The 21,467-nt window shown below is 39.5% G+C and overlaps 1 protein-coding gene across 2 annotated transcripts; it reads right to left on the bottom strand.

Moving 5' to 3' along the window:
- Positions 1 to 877: 877 nt before the first annotated feature.
- On the bottom strand, positions 878 to 20,879 carry arf1 (ADP-ribosylation factor 1). 2 transcript variants are annotated; one of them, XM_063057352.1, is made up of 5 exons: positions 20,746 to 20,879; positions 8,314 to 8,505; positions 5,061 to 5,171; positions 2,490 to 2,614; positions 878 to 1,567 (listed from the first exon to the last, which is right to left on the bottom strand). In XM_063057352.1, the coding sequence occupies exons 2-5, from the start codon at positions 8,459 to 8,461 to the stop codon at positions 1,406 to 1,408; spliced, it is 546 nt and encodes a 181-aa protein (XP_062913422.1). In that variant the 5' UTR covers positions 8,462 to 8,505; positions 20,746 to 20,879; the 3' UTR covers positions 878 to 1,405. The 2 variants fall into 2 exon arrangements, with proteins under 2 accessions (XP_062913422.1, XP_062913417.1); XM_063057347.1 differs by lacking the exon at positions 20,746 to 20,879 and adding an exon at positions 20,521 to 20,678.
- Between the last annotated feature and the right edge of the window lie 588 nt (positions 20,880 to 21,467).

Consider the following 21,467-nt stretch of genomic DNA (forward strand, 5'->3'; position numbering starts at 1 on the left):
TGCTTTTGTCAAAATGAAAGTTGAAACGTATACAAAACATCTGATTAGTAGTGTAATGAAAGGATCAACTTCACATCAATAACTCATCCTGATCAGACTCAAGTATTCGCTCTCCAGTTTCTCAGCTGGTTTTAAAAGCTTTAAACACTGGCAAACCAAGACCTTGCAGTATTTATAATCAGATGAGTTCTGCAGGTTTGGAGAATGGTATGGGAGAAAAGGGAAATGGAATTGATGGCAATACAATGTCTTGTGCAATACCTAAAATGGAATGACTCGCACATGTAGTTTCCACACATTGGGAAAAGCAAAGAAGGTTAGGGGCTTAGGTGCATTCAATGACATTGATACTTACTACATAAGCCATGGGACAAGCTAACAAACAAAACCCAAAAAAAACTTCTCCATCTGACCCAACAGTGCCTGCATGCTGTGATCAGTTTACCATGTTGGTAGGGGGTAAGCCACAAAGGAAAAGTCAGGAATTTAACAGGCAAAATTCCTGGCACTTCAGGTAACCACTCAAAATTTGCTGTGTTCACTAATTATCTCTTCCCCAATGCAATTCATGTTTTTGAAGTTTAAGTGGTCCCCTAGACCATGAAACCTTCAGCTTTTCACTAAAATAAATTTAAAATCAATCTGACTGATTAAATTAAGCCATTGAGTTTGACTTTAAATTATTCAAAAAGGCAGATAAAGTAGGTTACAAGTTTTTTTATTCTGAACTTCAATTCCAACCTCCATAGGTCTAGGAAAGGGATGCTCGGATAAGCTTTAAATTGAGACCAACTCACAGAAGTGCAAGAGAATCCGAACCCAGAAATCATTGAGGTGTGTTGGCAGTTTTAAAACCAAAACTACAAGCAATCCTTCACTGCTGAAATTCCAGCTTTGGGCAATGAGGGAAGACAAGCAGAAAAATCAATAAAGGTCAGATGCAAGTTCCCTCCCTCCATCAAAAGCCATGCCCCAAACTGCAGGAAAGCCCCATTTAAGAGCTTGTAAAGCAAATCTCTTATGAGACTTTGTGCATTGTACTGTTGGGAGCGTATTCAACTCCCAATTCCAAGCTCAGTTTGTCCCCTTTCTACACTAAATTCTTACATGTCAATATGAACCGTAAAGGAAAACAGAACAATCATGGGGTAAATATTGCATAGGAGTAGCAGGAAACTGCCTCGTTACAAAAAGGGACGATATATACACATTTTAAATAAGAAACCACATTTGCTTTCAAGTCTGTACTTCTCACCCATACAGTATGGTGGTATTTATAGTTCTAGTGATCAGATGTAATGAAGCAGGTTCCTGGCACCCAATACCACAAAGTAGCAGTTGCCATACGACATAATGAAGCAGAAATAAGGGGAGGGAGAGTGGTGAGTAGGAAGGAAGAAAGGAATTATTTGTTACTTTTAAGCTGACTGGACAACCACTCCAGTCCTTCATATAAGCCATCGCCACTGGTTGCACAGGTTGCCTGGATGAACCAGGTCCTCTGGCGGAGTGAGTGTAGACCCAGCTTATCAGTGATCTCTGCAGCATTCATCGCATTAGGCAGATCCTAAGAACAGAAGAACAATTGGAAACAGCATCACATTTAGTTCTAGGCTGATCAATATCACTGTGACATCTTTAGTAATGCTAATTATTATTGTCATAAGTACTGAGATAGTGAAAATTTGATTTACATAATGTCAAGACAGATTATACCACACATATTTACACTAAGGTAGTAAAAAGAAAATGCAAAATCATGTTACAATTACAGATGAAGTCTATTGCAGGTAGATTGGGAGATCAAAAGTTAATCTTTAGTGTACAGGAGGTCCACCCAAGAGTTTGATAACAGTGGGATAGAGGCTGTCCTGTAGTCTAGTGGTTCTTGCTCTTGATGGGAGAGGAGAGTGTGCTCAGGGCAGGAGGGGTCCTTGATTTTGTTAGCAGCTTTTCAATCAGCAGAAAGTATAGACAAAGGTAATGAAGGGGAGGTTGGTTTGCATGATGGGCTGCGTGGCATTCACAATTCTATGCATTTTTTTCAGTAGAGTAGTTGCATTATTAAGCTGTGATGCATCTATAAAATTTGATGAAGATCAATAGGGGAACTGCATTTGAAAGAATCTTGTGAGCATACCAGAACTAACATATCTACCAACACAGTTAAAATTGAGACAGCATTCATTTCAAAAATGACAAAACTGAATAGAGAGTACATGTGACAAACATTACAAGCACTCATACAGCTCATGCCAATAAACAAACATGCCCAACTAACCGGAATATTAAAATTTACACTTCAGTTTCCAGATACGGTTTACCAATTAATTTGGTTGGTGGGTTTTTGTCCACATATGCTACCCAGTACACTATGGGCTGTAATTAGAAGTTCATAAACTAGAAAACCAGAAATTAGGCTATTTGGACCATCCCGTTTTCTCAGCCCCACTCTCCATTATATGTAATAACTGCAACTATTTGCTCACCTGTTTATTTGCAAAAAGTAGCAACACAGCATCTCGGAGCTCATCTTCAGCAAGCATTCTCATCAATTCTTCCTTAGCTTCATTCACTCTCTCCCTGTCATTACTGTCAACCACAAAAATCAAACCTGGAACCCAGCAACAAGAAGATGTGACAAGAAAACAGTTCCTCACCCCACCCCCAAGCTTTTTCTGTTGTCATAATATAAATATCCCATTAAGGGCCATTATGGGATCTATGCCCAAATGACTAATTCTGATGCCATTGAATATTTAATAAGAAACCAACTGCAGAGCAATGCAAATGCATCCATTCACTTTCAAATCTCTGGTCTGGGACATTTATAATGCTGTCAAATACATCCTAAGATGCGCCGGGACACATCAGTGATGTAACCTGGAGTCATCAGATGTTTTGGGTCTTTCAACATCACTTTTTCCCCAGGTGATCCAGCCAGGGTTGCTAAAGCCCTGATTTGTATTATACGTAGCTTATGCTGTAGAGAAATTAGTAAGAAGAGAGGACTGTATTTTTCAGGGTAGAGGGACATAATGCAGAAATCATAACCCAGTAACTGGCGGTAAGGGGGAAGAAAAGTCAAGAAAGCACAATTTTTGACAATGGCTCAGGTATGGCTTGAGCTAATGATGGATAGCTAAGCCCTTAGATTGTTAATGATCAGTGTGGGGTCCAGAGAGACATTGGTGCCCACCTTGAAACTGATCAGGGTCAATTGAGTTGAATCTTCAATATTCTCAATCAATTACTCATCATCAATACCTATTGTTAACAAATATTAGGCCATAAAACATCTTGAAAAATAGGAGAGCAAGTTGTAAATGACACCTGGTCTACATCTTCACTTGTCCTTCAGCTGGCAAGCAGCCATTTGTTCAGTAAAAGTTTATATCAAATCCAATTTAAAATAAAACAGGAGATTTTAGTCAGATGCCTAATGGATATTTTAAGCCAGCTGAAAAAAGTTGGATGTTCTAGTCATTTGACAGGTGACTTTGTCAGTGTTCAAGATCACTGAGTCAAGGGAACAGCTAGCTACCACACTTACCTGTATTGCTGTGAACCCTAGGAGCTGCACCATCAGTGCTAATTTAATTGTGGCCATTACAAAGGGGTCTCCCTGCTCTTATACGCCCCCTTCGTAGCAGAAGATCTGGTCTCTGAACTGCAGTGAGCAGTACCAATGTACAAGCCTTTGACTAAACCCTTTGATCCTATCAGCCAATAGGGGTTGTAAAACAGAACTTTGCCCACTAGAATTTTATTTCTTTTTACTTCACAATAGAATGCCAGCATCTTAACCACAAAGCTAATCTTAATAAGACTAGTGTCAAACATGGGTGGTCCGACTTGTGGCCCAATGCATTTATAACCAGCTCTCCATCTCCCAAATCTATATAGGTAATGTTTCAACCTACCTGTAATAAGTGAAACTAATCTACAGCACTAATGGGGATATGTCCATTTCACCTCCAGTATTAAAGTCACCCTAAACTCAATTGTTCCACTGCAGTACATGTACAATCATTTTCTTTGTGCACATTCAGAAGCCAAGCTTTAAGGTCAACTTGTTCTCAGCAATAAATAAGAGTCTGTAGAGGTCATCTACCAACTGTCCCCTCAATACCTATTATCCATTGATAACAAAGGTTAACAATGATAATCTGGAAAACATCACTTCTCATGTCCCTCAGTGAAGAGAGATAGTGATGATGAAATATACTATTACCTTGAGTTTACCAGCATAGTCTTTGACTGAATGAGTAAAAGTATGATTGAAAGTCAAAAACTCAAATCCCTCACAAAACTCATGGTTTTAGCATTGAAACCTGCAAATCTATACACTCCTGAAATTTAGATCATCTGTATCTGGTACCTGAAGCACTGGGGCATACCATCAATGCTATCTCCATGAAACCTTCAATCTACTGGAAGAAAAAACGTCAACGTTCTCTCTCAGGCCAACACCCCAGCTCAGAAGCTGTAATTACACTCAGACAGCCTCATTTGTCATATAATGTTCAGCACATGACACCAGACTCTCAAAGTAAACACAAGACCTTAAGGCATGGGAGCAGAATTAGGCTACTTGGCCCAGAGCTTCGCCATGGGAAGAGACTGCCAGGTGGGCAGAAGGTTAAAAGGTGTACTCACGGCCTTCTTAAAAATTAAAATATTCCTAATAACTCCTAGGAATCTCTAGTCATTGACACCTTTGTACAAATGGAGCACTCAGAATTGTATTGAATATATCCAGTTCAAACTTTGGAAGCACATAGAAATCCAGTGTAAATGACAGAAGCACATTATTCAACATTCTAACAAAATATTGTTTCATTGGCCTCTGGCACGGTAAAGGCGGCAGGTACCACACTGGACTTATCAGTCACCTCAGAACCAGAATGGAGGCAAATCATCCTGGATCCTAAAGAGCTGCTGTCTAAGCATGCAAAGTCTAAATTAATCTACTTAGATAAATCTTCTTTCAAATGAAAAGCCAGTGAACAAAGGTATTTTGTGGAATATTTAAAAAAAAAACTGCAATCTGAACTCACCTTGTGTGTTCTGGAAGTAGTGGCGCCAAAGTGGACGGATTTTGTCTTGACCACCCACATCCCATACAGTAAAGCTAATGCTTTTGTATTCCACAGTTTCTACATTGAAACCTAAGAAATAAAAAAGGCTTATTACAACTCTGTTGAATGTACCATCATCAGCCCTTGTACTATTCAATTAATACCTTTAACATTCAATCTTGATCAGCTGACAGCTCCAATTCCTTCAACAATGAAAACTTTTCCAATACGTCCTTACTCTTAACCTCTATTCATAAAAAAACAGCATTTGGTATCCTTCACTTAAACGATTTTCTCAACTTACTCCGCCATCAGTTGGGTGGTGGAATGGAGATAAGTCCCTACCAAAGAGATACAAGGTGCTGCTCCTCTCCACTAGCCTGCAGGTCACCCATTGGGCAAGGCATAGCACTTGCTTAGCCCCCTGATCAGGGTCACATTAAGCCATAAGAGCAGCTGGTGCATATCACCAAATCCTGGGTATGCAAAGACTTACATTGGGCAGACAATCTCTGAAGAGTATTGATAATGCCTGGGGTCACCTATCTTGTAAAGACAGTGCCCAGAAGGTGGCCAATAGGCATGGTCATGAGACGATGATTGCTTACGTCATATGACATGGTATATAATGATGACGACGACTATGCCATTACGACAAACCATGCTCCCAGATCTGTGTTCTTGTAACCATTTCATAAAAGTGTTTTCTCCTTTATCTAATCAAAATACAAATTAATTTTGCCATCATTTCACTAGCATAGCTATCCTTTGAGTTTTTTTAAAATCATTCTCTCAGTTCACCATGCCTCCAAACTTAGTGACATTTGTAAATTTGGAGATTGTGCTCCCTAAATCCTAGCTCAAGACTTCAGCTCGTACCAAGAAAAGCAGTAGACCAGCAAAATAAATGTCATGATCAAATACATTATGAGGCCCATGTATACCACACAGCCTGTTTTTCTTATTAACCCTAAAAAAACTATCAATTTGACTTTTAATCAAATTATGCTGGTCTTCTCTAATCAATTCAAGTTTGCTCAAATTAATGAAACTCCATCCCTTATATTTGGCTTTGGTATTTCTCCCAATGCCATTTTTATACTGTCTGCTCTGTAATAACCAAGCTCATCCCTTCAGTTTTAGAAACGTGGTGTAACACTGCAAATTTGATAAGTGAAAGATTCCAACCTCAGCCTCCACTATTTTCTCCCAGGTTTCTCTTAAATGCTTGGACGATTTATACAGTAAGCATGTGGCCTTTTTTGTATGTCCTTTATATTAAATCCGTAGCCATCTCAACTCATCTTCCTATGCTGAAGATAGAGGATCTTCATCTGATACCAAATGCATATGCAGTACCTCAGTCCCTGAGAATAGTGAAAGACGCAGGCAAGGAGATTGCTGGGGTTTTGACAGATCTTTCTGAACTAACAAAAAGTGATGTCCCAGAGGACTAGAGACTAGCAAATGTGCCTTTGCGCCAAAAATGGGGACAATCCACGTAATTCTTAGCCAGTGAGCCTCACATCATGTGGTGAGTATATGAGGGATAGGATTTATGCACATTTGGAAAGACACAGCCTGTTTAGAAACAGTAAGCATGGGTTTTGAGGTGGTGACAAAGGAGTTTCATGAGGACAAGCGAGTGCATGTTACTTACATGGACTCTAGTGAGGCATCTGACAAAATCCCTTATGGTAGATTGACTTAGAAAAAAAAACACGCGGATCCAGGGCGAATTGCAAATTTAGATCGCGCACCAGATTGCCTGAGAGAAGACAGTAAGAGTGGAAGTTGTCTTTCCTCGCTGGAGGGCGTACTAGTGGCATTCCACAAGGATTAGTGATGGGACCTCTACATGTATCAATGACTTGGATGAAAATGTAGTTGGGTGGATCAAGTTTGCAGTCTTGCAGATTAGTGGAGCTGTAGACAGTGTAAAGAACTTAATGTATCGATCTGTTACAGATATAAGCTGAGAAGTGGCAGATGGGGTTTAATCTAGGCAAGTGAGAGTTGTTGCACTTGGGAAGATCAAGTGAAAGGAGAATGTATACAGATAATCGTAGAGCTCTTCATAGAGGGATCCTGGGGTCTAAGTCTATAGTCCATTGAAAGTGGCTACACAAGTGGATTAGGGTGAATGGTGTGCTTGCCTTCATTAGTAGGAGTTGTAAGAAGTTGTGTTGTAGCTATATAAAACTTTAGACCACAACTCGAGTATTGGTTGCCCCATTATAGGAAGGATGTAGAGAGGGTGCAGAAGATGTCTAACCTACAAGGAGAAGTTGGTGTGCTTGCCTTCATTAGTAGGAGTTGTAAGAAGTTGTGTTGTAGCTATATAAAACTTTAGACCACAACTCGAGTATTGGTTGCCCCATTATAGGAAGGATGTAGAGAGGGTGCAGAAGACGTCTAACCTACAAGGAGAAGTTGGACAAACTTAGCTGCTCTCCCTAGAGTATCAGTGGCTGAGAAGAGACCTGATAGGTTTTCTTAAAAAATTATAAAATCATAAGAGGCAAAGATAGGGTAAATAATCCGAATCTTCCCCCACCCCACCCTGAGTAGAAATATGAAACACCAAAAGATCAAACTGATTCCACTGCAATCACTGTTAACCTTTTAAAGACACCTACCACCCTCACATCGCCTTTAAAAAGCACTCCCCAAAACACATTTCTAAGTTAGGGTGGGGGTGGAGTTTAAAAGTGGTATGAGGATAGTAGGTGTCTGCAACGGGTTACCAGTGATTGTAATAGAATCAGTTTGGTAGAGTTTGACGTTTTTCTAGGTTAACATTCAAATACGAAGGGAATGGGGTAATGTGGATGATACACAGGAGGATATTTAGTACAAATTGGCAAGACGACACAATATTGAGAGATGAATTGCTTTCCCAGTAATGTACTGCTCTATGTTCCTACCTTTCGGCAACTCTTTTCCCTCTCTGCTGGGTATGGATAGTTTAAGTCCCTCACTGGATCAGTACGACCTTTGAACACCTTCAATTCTCCTTTATTGGTGGCTAGGGATACTCTTACAAATAATACTTCAAATAAAATCATAAAATGCTGGAAATACTGTAAATTTCAACCTTTCTACATATCCTGCATTATCTGGACATTTAGAGCACTGAGTTTTTAATTTTCATGTCCACCATGTGCAACTTAAGTTACAACATCTCTATTATATCATGTCTCCATGTATTAAATTCTGACAACTCACTTACCTATGGTGGGAATAGTGGTTACAATTTCACCCAGTTTGAGTTTGTATAGAATGGTGGTCTTGCCAGCTGCATCCAGGCCCACCATGAGAATACGCATTTCTTTTCTTCCAAACATAGCTTTGAAGAAATTGGTAACTACCCCCCCCATATTTGCAGTATTTGATTGGACACACCAAGGACACAATTATTTATCTGAAAGAAAATAACAAAACATGTCAGGCACCAAATGCAGAAAAAAAACTAATGGCACAAAATATTTGCAACAGCACTGTTTTCGGTGTAAATTAGAAAAAATCTGCTCCAGTAATCATATGCAGTGGAATGCAGCTACAATTGAACATTCAGCCTGGCATACGGTATGGACACAGGCCCTTTAGCCCACTGACTGCACACCACCATTTAAAAAAAATTCACTCTTCCCTAATCCAATTTTATTTCCTGCCACATTCCAATTAACTTCTTCACCTAGACTCATCTACCAACCCAGACTCCCTTCAGGTGTTGGTCGATATTTCTTTTCAGGGTGACACCAAAGGTTTAATTCTCATTTTTATTGTTAGGGCACATGTACAGAAAGAACACGTGACTGCCCCTCTATTGAATTTCCTCCAGAAAGTTGATCTGGGTCACCCAAGACAAGTTAAAGCAGATCCTGCTGATAATGGGTCTCTCAAGATCTGCCTTTCTGAATTAGATCCAGTACAATTATACTTCTGTAAATGAACAAGGACTTTGAATATAATTCATTTGGACAATAAATCCAATGCTACTAGAGCACAACTAGTAAATTGTATTATTTAGGGACTACCTATAGTGTATGCTGGGGATGGGTTTAACCTGATACCAACTTCAGCCTGTCAGCAGAAATAAGAACCACATCAAGGAATACATTTCAAATGTGTGCACAAATAAACACCAGCAGTGCTCTAATCATGGCCGCAAGCCCCGATTACATTTCCTATTTGCTGTTTATTTCTCCTATTTGGATTTCACAGGTCTGATAGTTCAAAAAGGCCTCAAAGTTATTAGGGAGAAACAGCCAAAACTAGAAAGCTCATTAATTAAACAAAGCCAAGTCTTTAAAAATAAAACTGTTTACACTTAAATTTCAAAACATAATCACAGCAGCATGGTTTTGTCAGCTTCCAATGCAATCTCTACTGACACTTCCCGCATCTGCAGTTTCACATGTCTGCTAGAATTTAATTGTTTTTCTTTTGCATTGTTGCAGTTACATTCACCAGGCCAAAGCAGAGTATTCTTTTACTTCATTTATGCCTTAGGGATGGTGGAATGACTTTCAGGTGTCAGTCCCTTGTTTGCTCTTGCAGCCACAATACTTAAGTGGCTATTCCACTCAAGTTTCTGGTCAATGGTGACTTCCAACAACTCCTTCAGCATTGTTTGAACTGAGATGACTGATACACAACTAGAATCATCTTTCTTTATGCAAGGTATGATGTTGCAGGGTCAGACCCCATAGGGTTCACTAAGAAAATTACAGCAACTTAACACCAAATATTGCTCACTTTTCACATTTTTTCCATTATGATCTATACTGGCTCCTGCCCAAAACCTTAAATCGAGCCTCATCCCTAAAGCCTTTTGTGATCTCAATGGTCTCATTCCAAACTCCCAACAAATTTGCAAATTCCAACCAAAGACACATAGTTCATGAAATTATATATTAGTGTTTTGTAAACCTTGCTTTTTACCCGATTCTGACAGATATGACTACAGCTGGCTACACTCCAAACTCAATAATCCACCAAATGCACAAAACACAGCAAGCTTTTGCACACCCATCCTACTACACCCTTTAGAGTACTATATTCTGAAGCACTTTGGAACACTTGCTTTTATGCTTTAAAATGTGACAAAAAGCTTTACTTGTTACAAGTACATTGCAACATACACTGAAGCGCATCGTTAACATCGAAGACCAACAGTCCAGGATTTGATGGGGGCAGCCTGCAAGTGTGGCAATGTTTCCAGCACCAACACAACGTACCCACAACTTACTAACACTAACCTATACGTCTTCGGAATGTGGGAGAAAACTGGAGCACCCAGAGGAAACCACGTGGTCAAGTAGAGAACGCACAAACGCCTTAAAGACAGTGGCAAGCATTGAACTGGGATCACTGTACTGCAAAGCGTTATGCCAACCACTGAGCTACCATGCAACGTCCTCCTTTGGTAAGCGTATACAAATGCAAGTTATTATCTTACTTCATGAACTTATTTGCCCAACAGTTATCACAATAACAGATCTATGGCCATGAGGAATTCACCCCAGTTCTCATGATGTAACTGAGAAAGACAAATTCTTATGTTACATTGACAGGTGTTCTTTACAGTTCACATACTAAATATTACATGCTTCAATGACTATCTAGCAGAAACACAATACATCAATATAAAAGCCCATGGGATAGTATTTCCACGTCACCATTCGAACAAATCCTTTGGGTCCTCATAAAATATTCATTGATATCAAAATGTTTGCCTAATATTATGGTAAAGAGTGGGTTTAATACTGCACTATATTCCCCATAGTTTTGCTTCTGTAAATCTAAAGGCAGAGTAAACTTAATTTGGCCTATAATGCTTGTATGAGTTTGTAGTAATACACCTTCATGATAACTAATATATCTTCATCATGGAGAATGAGGTGATTTTAAGTGTCTTCAAATTTTGAGGAATTAATAAAGTGAAGCTTTTCAAATTGTTCATATTCATGAGAAATAAAAAGATACATTTGAAACATGTATTCAATGAACTCTAGCTCTTCAAGATGAATGGCCTATTCACCAGCCCAATCAATTCATATTTATTAAAAAATTTGACATGCTCATTAATTTTTTTTTAACACTAGCAGGCCTCACTATAGACACTTTATCGAGGGGGGAAAGAGGAGGAAGAGGGGAAAACACACACACAGGAAGAACGTAACAGAATTACATGTTTGGATTCCTTGTTTCTACTCACTTAGTTTCGATAAGCTAACTCAATGCTTTAAGAACAGTTCTCCAGCACCAAAGTTCAAAGTACATTTATTATCAAGCATGTATGCAGTATACAAGCCTGAGATTCATCTTCCCATAGACAGCCATGAAACAAAGTAACACCAGGGAACCCATTCAAAGAAAACATCAAGTACCCATCACACAAAAAGAAAATTGCACAAATGGCTAAAACCAAGCAAAAAAACCCCCACAGAATATAATATTAAACCACAGAGTCATCAAAACAGTCTAGAAATGTTTAGTTCAGTTTAATCTAGTGCTGTGTCATTCAATGACTGCAAGCTGGAGAGTCAATCTGCCCTGATCAAAAAAAGATCATACAAAATAACAAGAGCAAGCAGAGACACATAATAACATGAACTGCAAGTTCAAACCACATTGATTAAACCTTGCCCAAGACCCCAGCACCATTGATTGACAGTGGGGGAGACAGAGAGGGGGACTGGTCAAACACAAATATCCACTTGCCTTCCACTCCTGCCCTTGTTAATTTCAATCTTACTTGATGCTTTAATCAGCGAGCTATGGAGTCAATCATGGACTCCAGGCTTCTCAACCTCCAGGCCTCACAATGCTTGAAACCTCATTGAACTTCCTTGGAGACTGCAAAGTGCCAGATCACTGAACTGGCCCAAAAACACACCATTGAAATAAATCACAGGTTCCAACAGTAGCAGAATCATGTTTGAAAGAAGTAAAAGTAAAATAAGCAGTCTCGTGAACTGCCTTTAGTTGCATTGTTTGCTAGTGCCATCTCCTTCAATGTCAGTTCTATATTCTTTGAAGAAAATATAAATGCACACATATTTTCTTCTGTAAGCAAGCTGGTTAACTGGGAGGTAACCACAGACATTTGTACCACAATTATCTATTTAACAAATGAAGCAGCTCTGGAGGGAAGTTCTTGCAGATTTCTCTCTCCCTTCTTTCCAAATTTAGGTATAATGAGCCAGGTACAGTAAAAAAAAATTAGCCATGGTAGCATGGCAGTTAGCTCAAAGTTGTTACAACTCGGGTCATCAGAGTTTGGAGTTCAATTTTAGTGCCATCTCTTAGGAGTTTATACGTTCTCCCTGTGACCACGTGGCTTCCTCTGGTTTCTTTCCACAGCCCAAAGATGTACTGGTTAGTAGGTTATTGTAAATTGTCCTGTCATTAGGCTAGGGCTTCAAAGGTAGTCATAGTCGAAGGGTGGTAGTGGGGACGAGCTCCCACTGCTAAACAAATGCTCTTCATGACGTGCGTCTCAAACAGCCTCTCACAACCAAGTCCAACTCCTGGCCTTCACGTGTGGCATAGTTCTTCTGCCCAGCGGAACTGTTCTCGCTGACAGGAGAAGGGGCAAAGGCAGGCCACTGGCGCCTTACAACCAGTTGCTCTGGCAGATGGGGTTCGTTAACCACGGATGGTAGCTCATCTTGGAGAGGGAAAACTCCGATTTCAAACCTCCACTGCCTTGCGGCTATACCCGCTCACGGGAAAGGCTTTGGGAGTAAACCCTGAGGAAAGATCCAGAGTCGGAGTCCCGAAGGTGGCTGACTGCTGTACCCAGTACTGGCACGGCAACTCCTGCGATGCTGCTGGCATCAAACTGAATCGACTTTCGTCGTTCCTGTGGACCTGTCATCAGCATGCACTGCACGGGCAACAGACAGATCTCCATATCAATTCTGCCCTAGGCCACTCCCCAGTGACTACCAGAGGCACAGTATCCATGGTCGACCATGAGCGACAGAGGCCACACACAGGCCAAGGTCGAACAGGGGGGTTGCTGGGTGACATGGCTTGTTGGACTGGAAGGACCTGCTCCACACTATAGAAACAGTGCCTGTGGTGAGTGCAAAGATACAAGCAATAGCCACTAGCCCAGTTTAAGCACCAAAGAATTAATTCATGAATTCTGTAAGTTATTGTCCCTGTTGGAATTACCAGCACAGCCAGAAGATGGGCCTGTGCAGAAGCAGTTGAATGACAAAATTTTAAGGGTGCTATAAAAGGTTTTTATGTTGTGAGGACAAGGGGATTTATGATTAGGAACATCAGCATGACTGCCCAGCTAAAGCAGGAAGAAGAATTCACATTCTCAGAGTGTGAAAAAAGCAACACTTAAATCTTATGGAAAAAGGGAGCAGGGTCTTAACGTCAGAATAGAAAGTGAAAAAACTTCTGTATTATAGCTGACCCCAGATTCTAAAACAAAGCAGCAAAAAGAGATAAATCAAAATGCTATTAGTGTATAAACAAATAAATTCAGATACAATAAAGGCTCAAAAATTGGGAAAATAAATGGTGTCCGTACAACATAGTTTCTAAAATAAGACTTCAGTTTCTATAGATAACTGACTTCAAGATCAAAATATTTTCAGGTGGGGCATTCATGGTACTGAAAAAGGCTAGGTTAAGACAAAATCCATATTTATTGTGGTTAAGAAATAGAAAGTTAGTTTAACAGATTGGAAATGATCAGTATACACTAATTAATCTCAATACGAGAACAAAGTCAAAATTTAGTATTAAGCAAACCAATGGCACAGAAAAGTAGGTCCATTTTGGCATTTAGAAATTTTCAAACAAGTGGAAACAAAATAAAGATAACTTAAAAGCACTAAGTTGAAAAAATGCAATTTCTGAATAAAAACAAATTAAACATGAAGAGGAAGCAAAGATAATTGAGGAACAGTGACAATGCAAGGGAAATTGAAATAGAAAGTTTATCAATTAAGTATGAAGAAAATATAAACAGTGATACTTGCTCTTTTGAACCACTGAAGCAGAAGAACATGAATGCCTAACTGGAAAAAAAAGCACAAACCATCTTCAGAGAATATGGGTCATTGTTAGTGATTAGTCTTTAAATATATAAATAGTGAGACAAACTTCATTTGTAATTTAGCCACTCAATAACTGTGGATAGTCTTGGAAACTACAAGCAGAGATATCACAAACTGTGAATTAATGAAGATAACTTGTATGAAGTTTCATTTAATAGCTCAATAGTTTCATTATTTCCAACTGGAAATCAACTTAATGAGGGTGTTATCTAGAACTACAAAAGATTGCGCAATTTATTTGTACTTAACCATGTGATCTGGTTTTCTGGTTCATGTTTCCTTAACACAGAATCTAATTCCCATCCAGAAACCTTGCTAAGCTTTCAGATCTGAAAGCCAATTTGTTAAAGAAACTCACTTGGAGGTGTGTTTATCATAGAGGCCCTCCATTGGTCAGGACTGACCATGGATGTTCCATCCAGCTGTCTATGGGATACGCAAACCAGGGCAGTATGATATGGAGAGCAAGCTGTTGCCCAAGCAGCTGGCTCCCTCTCTCCACACAGCTGATGAATCCAAAGGAATGGCACAGACTGATATAGTCTGGCACCAGCGTGTCACAGGAGTTGCCAGTCAGCGTTGAACTCAATGTAAGACTGCCTTAGGGACTCCAACTCTGGAATTTTCCATGGGGTTTACTCCCCCAAAGCCTTCCCCATGAGTGGTTATAGTTGCAAAGCAGTGGAGGTTTGAGATCAGAATTTTCCTTCTCCTAGATGAGTTGGCAATCACAGCCGGCCAATCCCATCTGCCCCAGAATTCATCATACTTGCACTAATATTTTCAGGCACACAAATATGCAATCACCCTCAGTGTTAATCATCAATGTAGTAGCCAATTCGAGTCACAGGTTCCAGTTTGGCAGAGAAACCAGCGAAAAATGTCTTGTACTCATTTCATCAGCAGTCTTGCTCAAAGGCAAGATGTACTAATTTACTTTGCATATTACCACATCTAGCAACTTCAGTCCAATCAGAAATTACACTGATGAAAGGAGATATGAACAAAATCGATTAGTGGATATCTCAATAAGAGCTGATTAAAACCTCAACTCATTATCCGTGTTTTTTTGGGTTTTAGCATTGCCTAAGAAACTTGGGTGCATCTTCATTTTATTAAAACCAGCAGGTCAAAGCACATTTTGCTGAATGCCCTGGTGTTTGCAAAGCAGCAATATGCTTTATTTCTGAAGTATTAACTTGATTATAACAATAATGTACACAATGAATCAGAAACAGATTGGCAAATCAGAGCTGGTCAGATCAAAATGAGTAAACATTGTACACCAGTCAGTGCTTGGTTCAATTTGCTTGGCTCACAGTTACGCATTTAAAACCAGAATCAGCATGAAATAGCTTAATCAACCTGATGCCAAAGATTAAAGTATCTATTAGGAATATGAGACTATAGCAAGTGAGAGGCAATGAAGGCTGACAGCTTCAAGGTAAAATTTAATGCAAGCTTTTCAAACTGGCCAAATTATTTCAAAAATAAACAAAAGTACTCTGAAAACAAATAACTAACCTCACTTTCAGTAGTCTGTATAAAGAACGGCTTCAGTTAAACTAAACTAAGTGCTTCAGTAGAAAACCATGACAGGCATGGGAAGCAACATGGCTTCTCTTTTTCCTCCAGTCCTGCTGAAGGGTCTTGGCCTGAAACGTCAACTGTACTCTTTTCCATCGATGCTACCTGGCTTGATGAGTTCCTCCAGCATTTTGTGTGTCTTACATGGCCTGCTTCAATTTTGAAACACTCTTATTCCTACCATCATGTGGTAGAGGGGCCTTAAGACACACACTTAACATTTTAGAAACAGCTTTTTCCTCTCTGCCATCATATTTCTAAACAGCCCATGAACACTACCTTACACTCTTCTGTACTACTTTTATTGTAATTTGAGGGAACTTTTGAAGTCTTCTGCATTGTTGCCACAAAACAAAGCCATGGCATATATCAGTGATAACAAATCTGATTCTGACTCGAGGATGGTCAGATAGGAAGTAACGTTTGGAGAAATATCAGTGGCACAATGATAGCCAAAATCTTAAACAAATTTAAGTGTAGCAATCTCCTGAGCCAAAATCTGCATACAACAGATATAATCAGGAAGCCAATCAATACATTTAAAGAACTAGTTAATGAACTTACCAATGAAAGCTCACTGATGTGAAACAAAACTGCTATCTGACATAAGTATTTCCAACAACTGCACTATTTAGTTTGCTTTACTAAATGCCATTTTTACTCTTAAGGAGAAATTAATTTTCAAGAGTGCAATAGACATGGGATTGGGAGATACACACATAATCTGCAAAGGTCCATGGTAAGCTTATCACTCATTTATTCCATTTAGACACACTAATCCAACTTGCTTATTCCCATGGCAAAAATATCTTCCCCATCATGCATGCCTACAATTAAAAGCAACCTAGATACCTACATTTAAAAGAAAACACTTCCTACGTTAGTACTGATCCTCAAATTGATAAAATCCGGAAATGCTACATCTTTGGAAAGAGAAAAGTTAACATTTCTGATCAAAAAACCTTCATTAGAATCTGTTCTGATACAGGATCTCAAACCTGAAACATTAACTCCTGCCCAGCTTCAGCCTAATCTGCTGCAAATTCTAGCCTTAGTGGTTGAATTTTTGTATTTCCAGTACCTGTAGTTTGATTCTCAAACTGGGATATATTGGAAAACATGAATTGACGATTTCATGACTTAATGTAGCGACAATGGAAGGATGTGATTGGTCCTATACATCCCATCAGAAGCAGTGAAACAGTTCTCAAAATCCACAGTCCACAAGATGTAACGAATAGTCTGCATTACAAGCTTAAATCAATGTAACTATTACCAAAGGACAATTTGAGAAGAAACTTGACTTGCATTAATACCTTTTTACTCTTTATTGTGCAAGATACATTTTGCATTTATTTGAAAGAAGAGTACCAAATCAGATTTACTGGCAAATCCTTACACTGTTCCCATCTATAAAAGAATTGGAGTAGAATGGCAACAGAACAACAGGGAATTGGAGAGCAAGCGATATAAATAATACATTTTTCATCGCAATATACAGGAAGAAATCTTTGACTCTGCAAAGTAACAGCATGTCAATTCCATCATCTCTTGTTTTAAAACAATAAAGAGGCTCCCAATATAATGGTTAGGTAAATAATTACAAATATTCTACATCTGATCCGATGACTAAGAACCAGCTCTAGTTCGCAAATCATTATTTCAAATGAAACTGAATGGAAGACTAAATTTGTAATTAGCTTGAAAACTCTCACCAGTAGATTTTATGTCCAAAAGTGTTTTACTCCTTATCTTTTGCTCCTGAAAGCCTTCAATCAAGTATCCATTTCATTGTCTGTTATTATGAAAGAGATGCACTTGAGCATCTAAAATAAGCCAGCAGTCAAATCATTAGTTCTTTCCAATTCTGCACTATTTATCTGATATTTGCAAGTTATAATTTCCCCTTCACAACAGATGAGCCAAAATTCAGCGTTGACAATTTGACACCAGTAGTACAATGGATCTTAACATGGGTTTTCAGTAGCTTTTTAATATATTCAGCAAATCTATACACAAATGGTTTGCATATTGCAGCAAGACTAAGAAGAGCTCAGGAACAGGCTAGAATATGATCAAAATTCTGAATGACATTGAAGTTCATGCTGTAAAGATAAAAAGACCTGCTAGAGATCGCATGACACTGCTTACAGATTTTTCCAATATCCCAGCTAATATTCATTTGTCAATCAACATAAGTTATGGAAGTGACACTGCCACTTGATCTACAATATCTTGAAAGGCACAAAACAGCTACTGCATTGTCTCCATATACAGTAACTAATGTTTAAAAGTAATGTGCTATGTAGGACTGACTTCAGTACTTATTGTGGATTTTACAAAACAGTGAGATGTTAAGGAGTCTGCAGAGCTGCTATCTCTATGGTCTTAAGCAACCTCTTGAACAAGTCAACATGGACACAAATGGCTAACCAATAAGCTGCACCTCCCAATGCTATTTAATAGCACTGTAGTTCTGCTTTCAGTATTTACTGAGTTCTATACTGGAAATAGTTTTGACTAATTATATTTCCACCATCTTGATGGGCAAGGAGTACATTTGAATCTGTTTTCCTTGCATGCAATTTGTTTACCATGTCTTTTATTAGCTCTTACAAATTTTAATTCTTTTAATTTTCACCCTTAACCAAGTTGCATTATGGCCTATTTGCAACCTGGTGATAAGGAAGTGGTAGTCATTACTGTAACCACAGTCTGATTCCTTATTAAGGAAGTATAGGCCAAATGCACTGGAATCATTTCCCCTACAACAATTATACAGTTCTACAAAATTATCAAAGAACTTTATTGAGCCAATATATTCAAGAGGGGGGAAACCCAAATTTAGGAATCTAATATTAAAAAATCATTTTCAAAAGGCAACAGTAACAAATAAGAGTAACTGATCTAAAGGTTTAAATATTTCAAGTGAACATAAAGGAATAGGAAATTCTCTAGATGAAGTGAGTTGATTTAGGATAGGAGACTCTGCTCATGGGGCGCATATAACAAGACTGACTATGCTTCATATAAATTTCTAGAACTATATGTATAATGGAAGCTGTCCGGGTGAACATATACTGTAACATCTTTCTTTCAGTGAGGATGGTGTAATCACAGCAATGACAATTTTTATATAAATTAGTTCCATTACTTTACGATGAATTTGTATCTGTAATTATAACTTGGAAGGAATCACACTAGAAAAAGGTGATAGTTGCAGAATATCTGCAGATTGGAGAATTCAGAGGGCTTATAGTGCGGAAAGATTTCAAAATATGCAAATCATGTCATTATAACCATTTTCAATGTCAAAAAGTGCTATTTAATAGAAAGACACAAGTTAACCACTACAAAGTTTTCACACTAACTGCAGTTTTTTTGATTAATAAATTTAAAAAAAGCAAAAAGGAAGAATAAATGGGTGCTTCCTGGGTTGGCAGCAGTGACTAATGGAGTACCACAGGGATCAATGCTTGGGTCTCAACCATGCAATTTGGTTGAAGAAACCAAACATTACATTTTCAAGTTTGCCAAGGACAGTAAACAAGGTAGAAATGCAGGTAGTAACAAAGAGCCACTGAGTGGGTAGACAACAACATTGCACATAGCGTTCAAATGGCAATATGCAAAAATATCCATAGAAAGCTCAAAAATGACAACAGGTTGGATACTGGTCAAATGGGGCCTGAATGTCCTTCCAAACAAGTCACTGCTAGTTAACAGGTGCCTTTAATGCAAGATAATTTAATTGAAAAATTAAAAATGTTTCACTACAATTTTAAGGGACCTTGTTGAGACCATACCTGGAACAAGAGGTACAATTTTAGTCTCCTTACCAAAAAAATACTTGACGCAAGAGAAGATTTTCCACACTGATTCCAAGAATGGCTGGTCTGTCCTTATAGACAGAAAATGGACTCAGGCGACTATTCTTAACAGTTTAAAAATTAAAGTTCATTTCGTTCAAAACATAAAAAATATTTAGAGAGCTTAATAGAGTGGACATTGAGATATTTCCACTGGCGGAGGGATCGGGAACTCCGGAGATAATAATGTCAAAATAAGGTAAAGGCCAATTCCGAGAAATTTCTTCACTGCTCGATCATTTTTTTCTAGTTTTCTACCCGAATGTCGTGGGGTCACGGATTAAATTCAAAACTAAAAACCATAATTTCTGAAATATTAGATGCATATTAAAGTAATATGCCGAAAATGGCGTTAAAATACAAGATTGGCCCGATCGTATCGAATGGCGGAGGGCTTAACAGCCTTCTCTTTCCCCTTTCACATTGAAATATTTATGAATATAATTACTGCATATCGTGAGGACAGAAATCTTTTAATATTGAAACAGGTGGTACGCCGGGAGCACATTTACAAGCGGCAGCCTCCCTCCCCAGCCCAACACAGAACTAGTCATTAACCCAAGATGGCGGCCCTCAGATCGCGTCCCGGAAAAGACGGCCAAAAAAAACCGAAATTTGACTGCTCGACAGAAAACCCAAAGATCCATCGGAGCAGCTACCCTCGGAAGCCCTCCGCCTGGGTGCTCGATACCCCAGGCGCTGGAAAAGTAACGACAGCCACTCGCAACCTAGCGGCCCGATGATCGCAGCCCCGCCGAACCTGAACAGCGACCCTTTCTCTTCTCGACTGAACACTAAAACCTGCGGCCTCCGTCCCTTTCCTCCCGCGAACCAGCAAGTTTCCCGTCCCGCTTCATACGTTCGGCACCAAGCTGGCTTGCTCTACATCACCTTCGTTTAAAAAATAACGGGGAAATGTCCCAGCTTCGCTCGCTTGCCTCCGCTCTCTCTGCGCCACGTCAAGGAGAAAGTGGAAAGGAGGGGGTGGAGGGGGGGAGTCGATGGGATGATGTCACGTCGATAGGGCAGCCGGTTGCTACAGCAACCCAAGGACGGCCAAAGTCATTTAAATCGTGATCAGAGGAAGAAACAGTTACTCCACCCTCGAAGGCTTACTTCGTAATTTTCGTTCTCTGCCAGCGGCTGGAGGCACGGAAGGAGGTCAGGAAGCGGTCAGCGAGGAGAGGCACGAAGGCGCAGCTCAGAGGCCGGGGGCAGTGGGCCCTGAGGCGGAGGAGGAGCTGTTGCTGAGAGCGAGGCAGAGGTTGGGGGGGAAGGGATAGATGGGCCGAAGGGCCTATTTCTGGGCTGTACTTTTCTCGATGAATCTATGATGTCATTAAAACAGAACTTCACTCATATAACCTGTAGATGCAGGAATTCAGAAATAAAAATAAAAAAATTCTGAGGGAAAAATACTCAGCGGGGGAAAAAAATTGGAAAACAGTTCCATTGTGTTCTAATTTCCCCACATTCCCATCAAATACCCCTGAGGGGCGACTTACGGTAGTCACTTAGCCTACCAAGCTGCAAGTCTTTAGGATGTGGGACAAAACTGAAACAGTCAGAGAGAGAGAGAGAGAGAGAGAGAGAATGGGAGGCCAGGGTTAAACCTGGGTCACTGGAGATGTGAGGCAGCAAGTCTGGAGACAAGAGAGCATGCAGATGTTGAAAATCTGGAGCAAAGCACAAAAATGCAGGAAGAACTCATCAGGTCTGTCTTCTGGCTCCATCTGTCAACCATCCTTCATTTCTTCTTTATCCATCAGAAACATTTGACAATTAATCCCCGCCTCACTTAACCTACTGAATTCCTCCAGCAGATTGTTTGTTATTCC

This window comes from Mobula hypostoma, chromosome 1 (genome assembly GCF_963921235.1).
Source record: "Mobula hypostoma chromosome 1, sMobHyp1.1, whole genome shotgun sequence".
Lineage (NCBI taxonomy): Eukaryota > Metazoa > Chordata > Chondrichthyes > Myliobatiformes > Myliobatidae > Mobula > Mobula hypostoma.

Coding starts and splice junctions, on each gene's coding strand:
- arf1 (XM_063057352.1), bottom strand. CDS start 8,461: ATGGGGGGGGTAGTTACCAATTTCTTCAAAGCTATGTTTGGAAGAAAA. Junction 5,172..8,313: donor AACCACTATTCCCACCATAG/GTAAGTGAGTTG, acceptor TTTATTTCTTAG/GTTTCAATGTAGAAACTGTG. Junction 2,615..5,060: donor CTACTTCCAGAACACACAAG/GTGAGTTCAGAT, acceptor GCTGGGTTCCAG/GTTTGATTTTTGTGGTTGAC.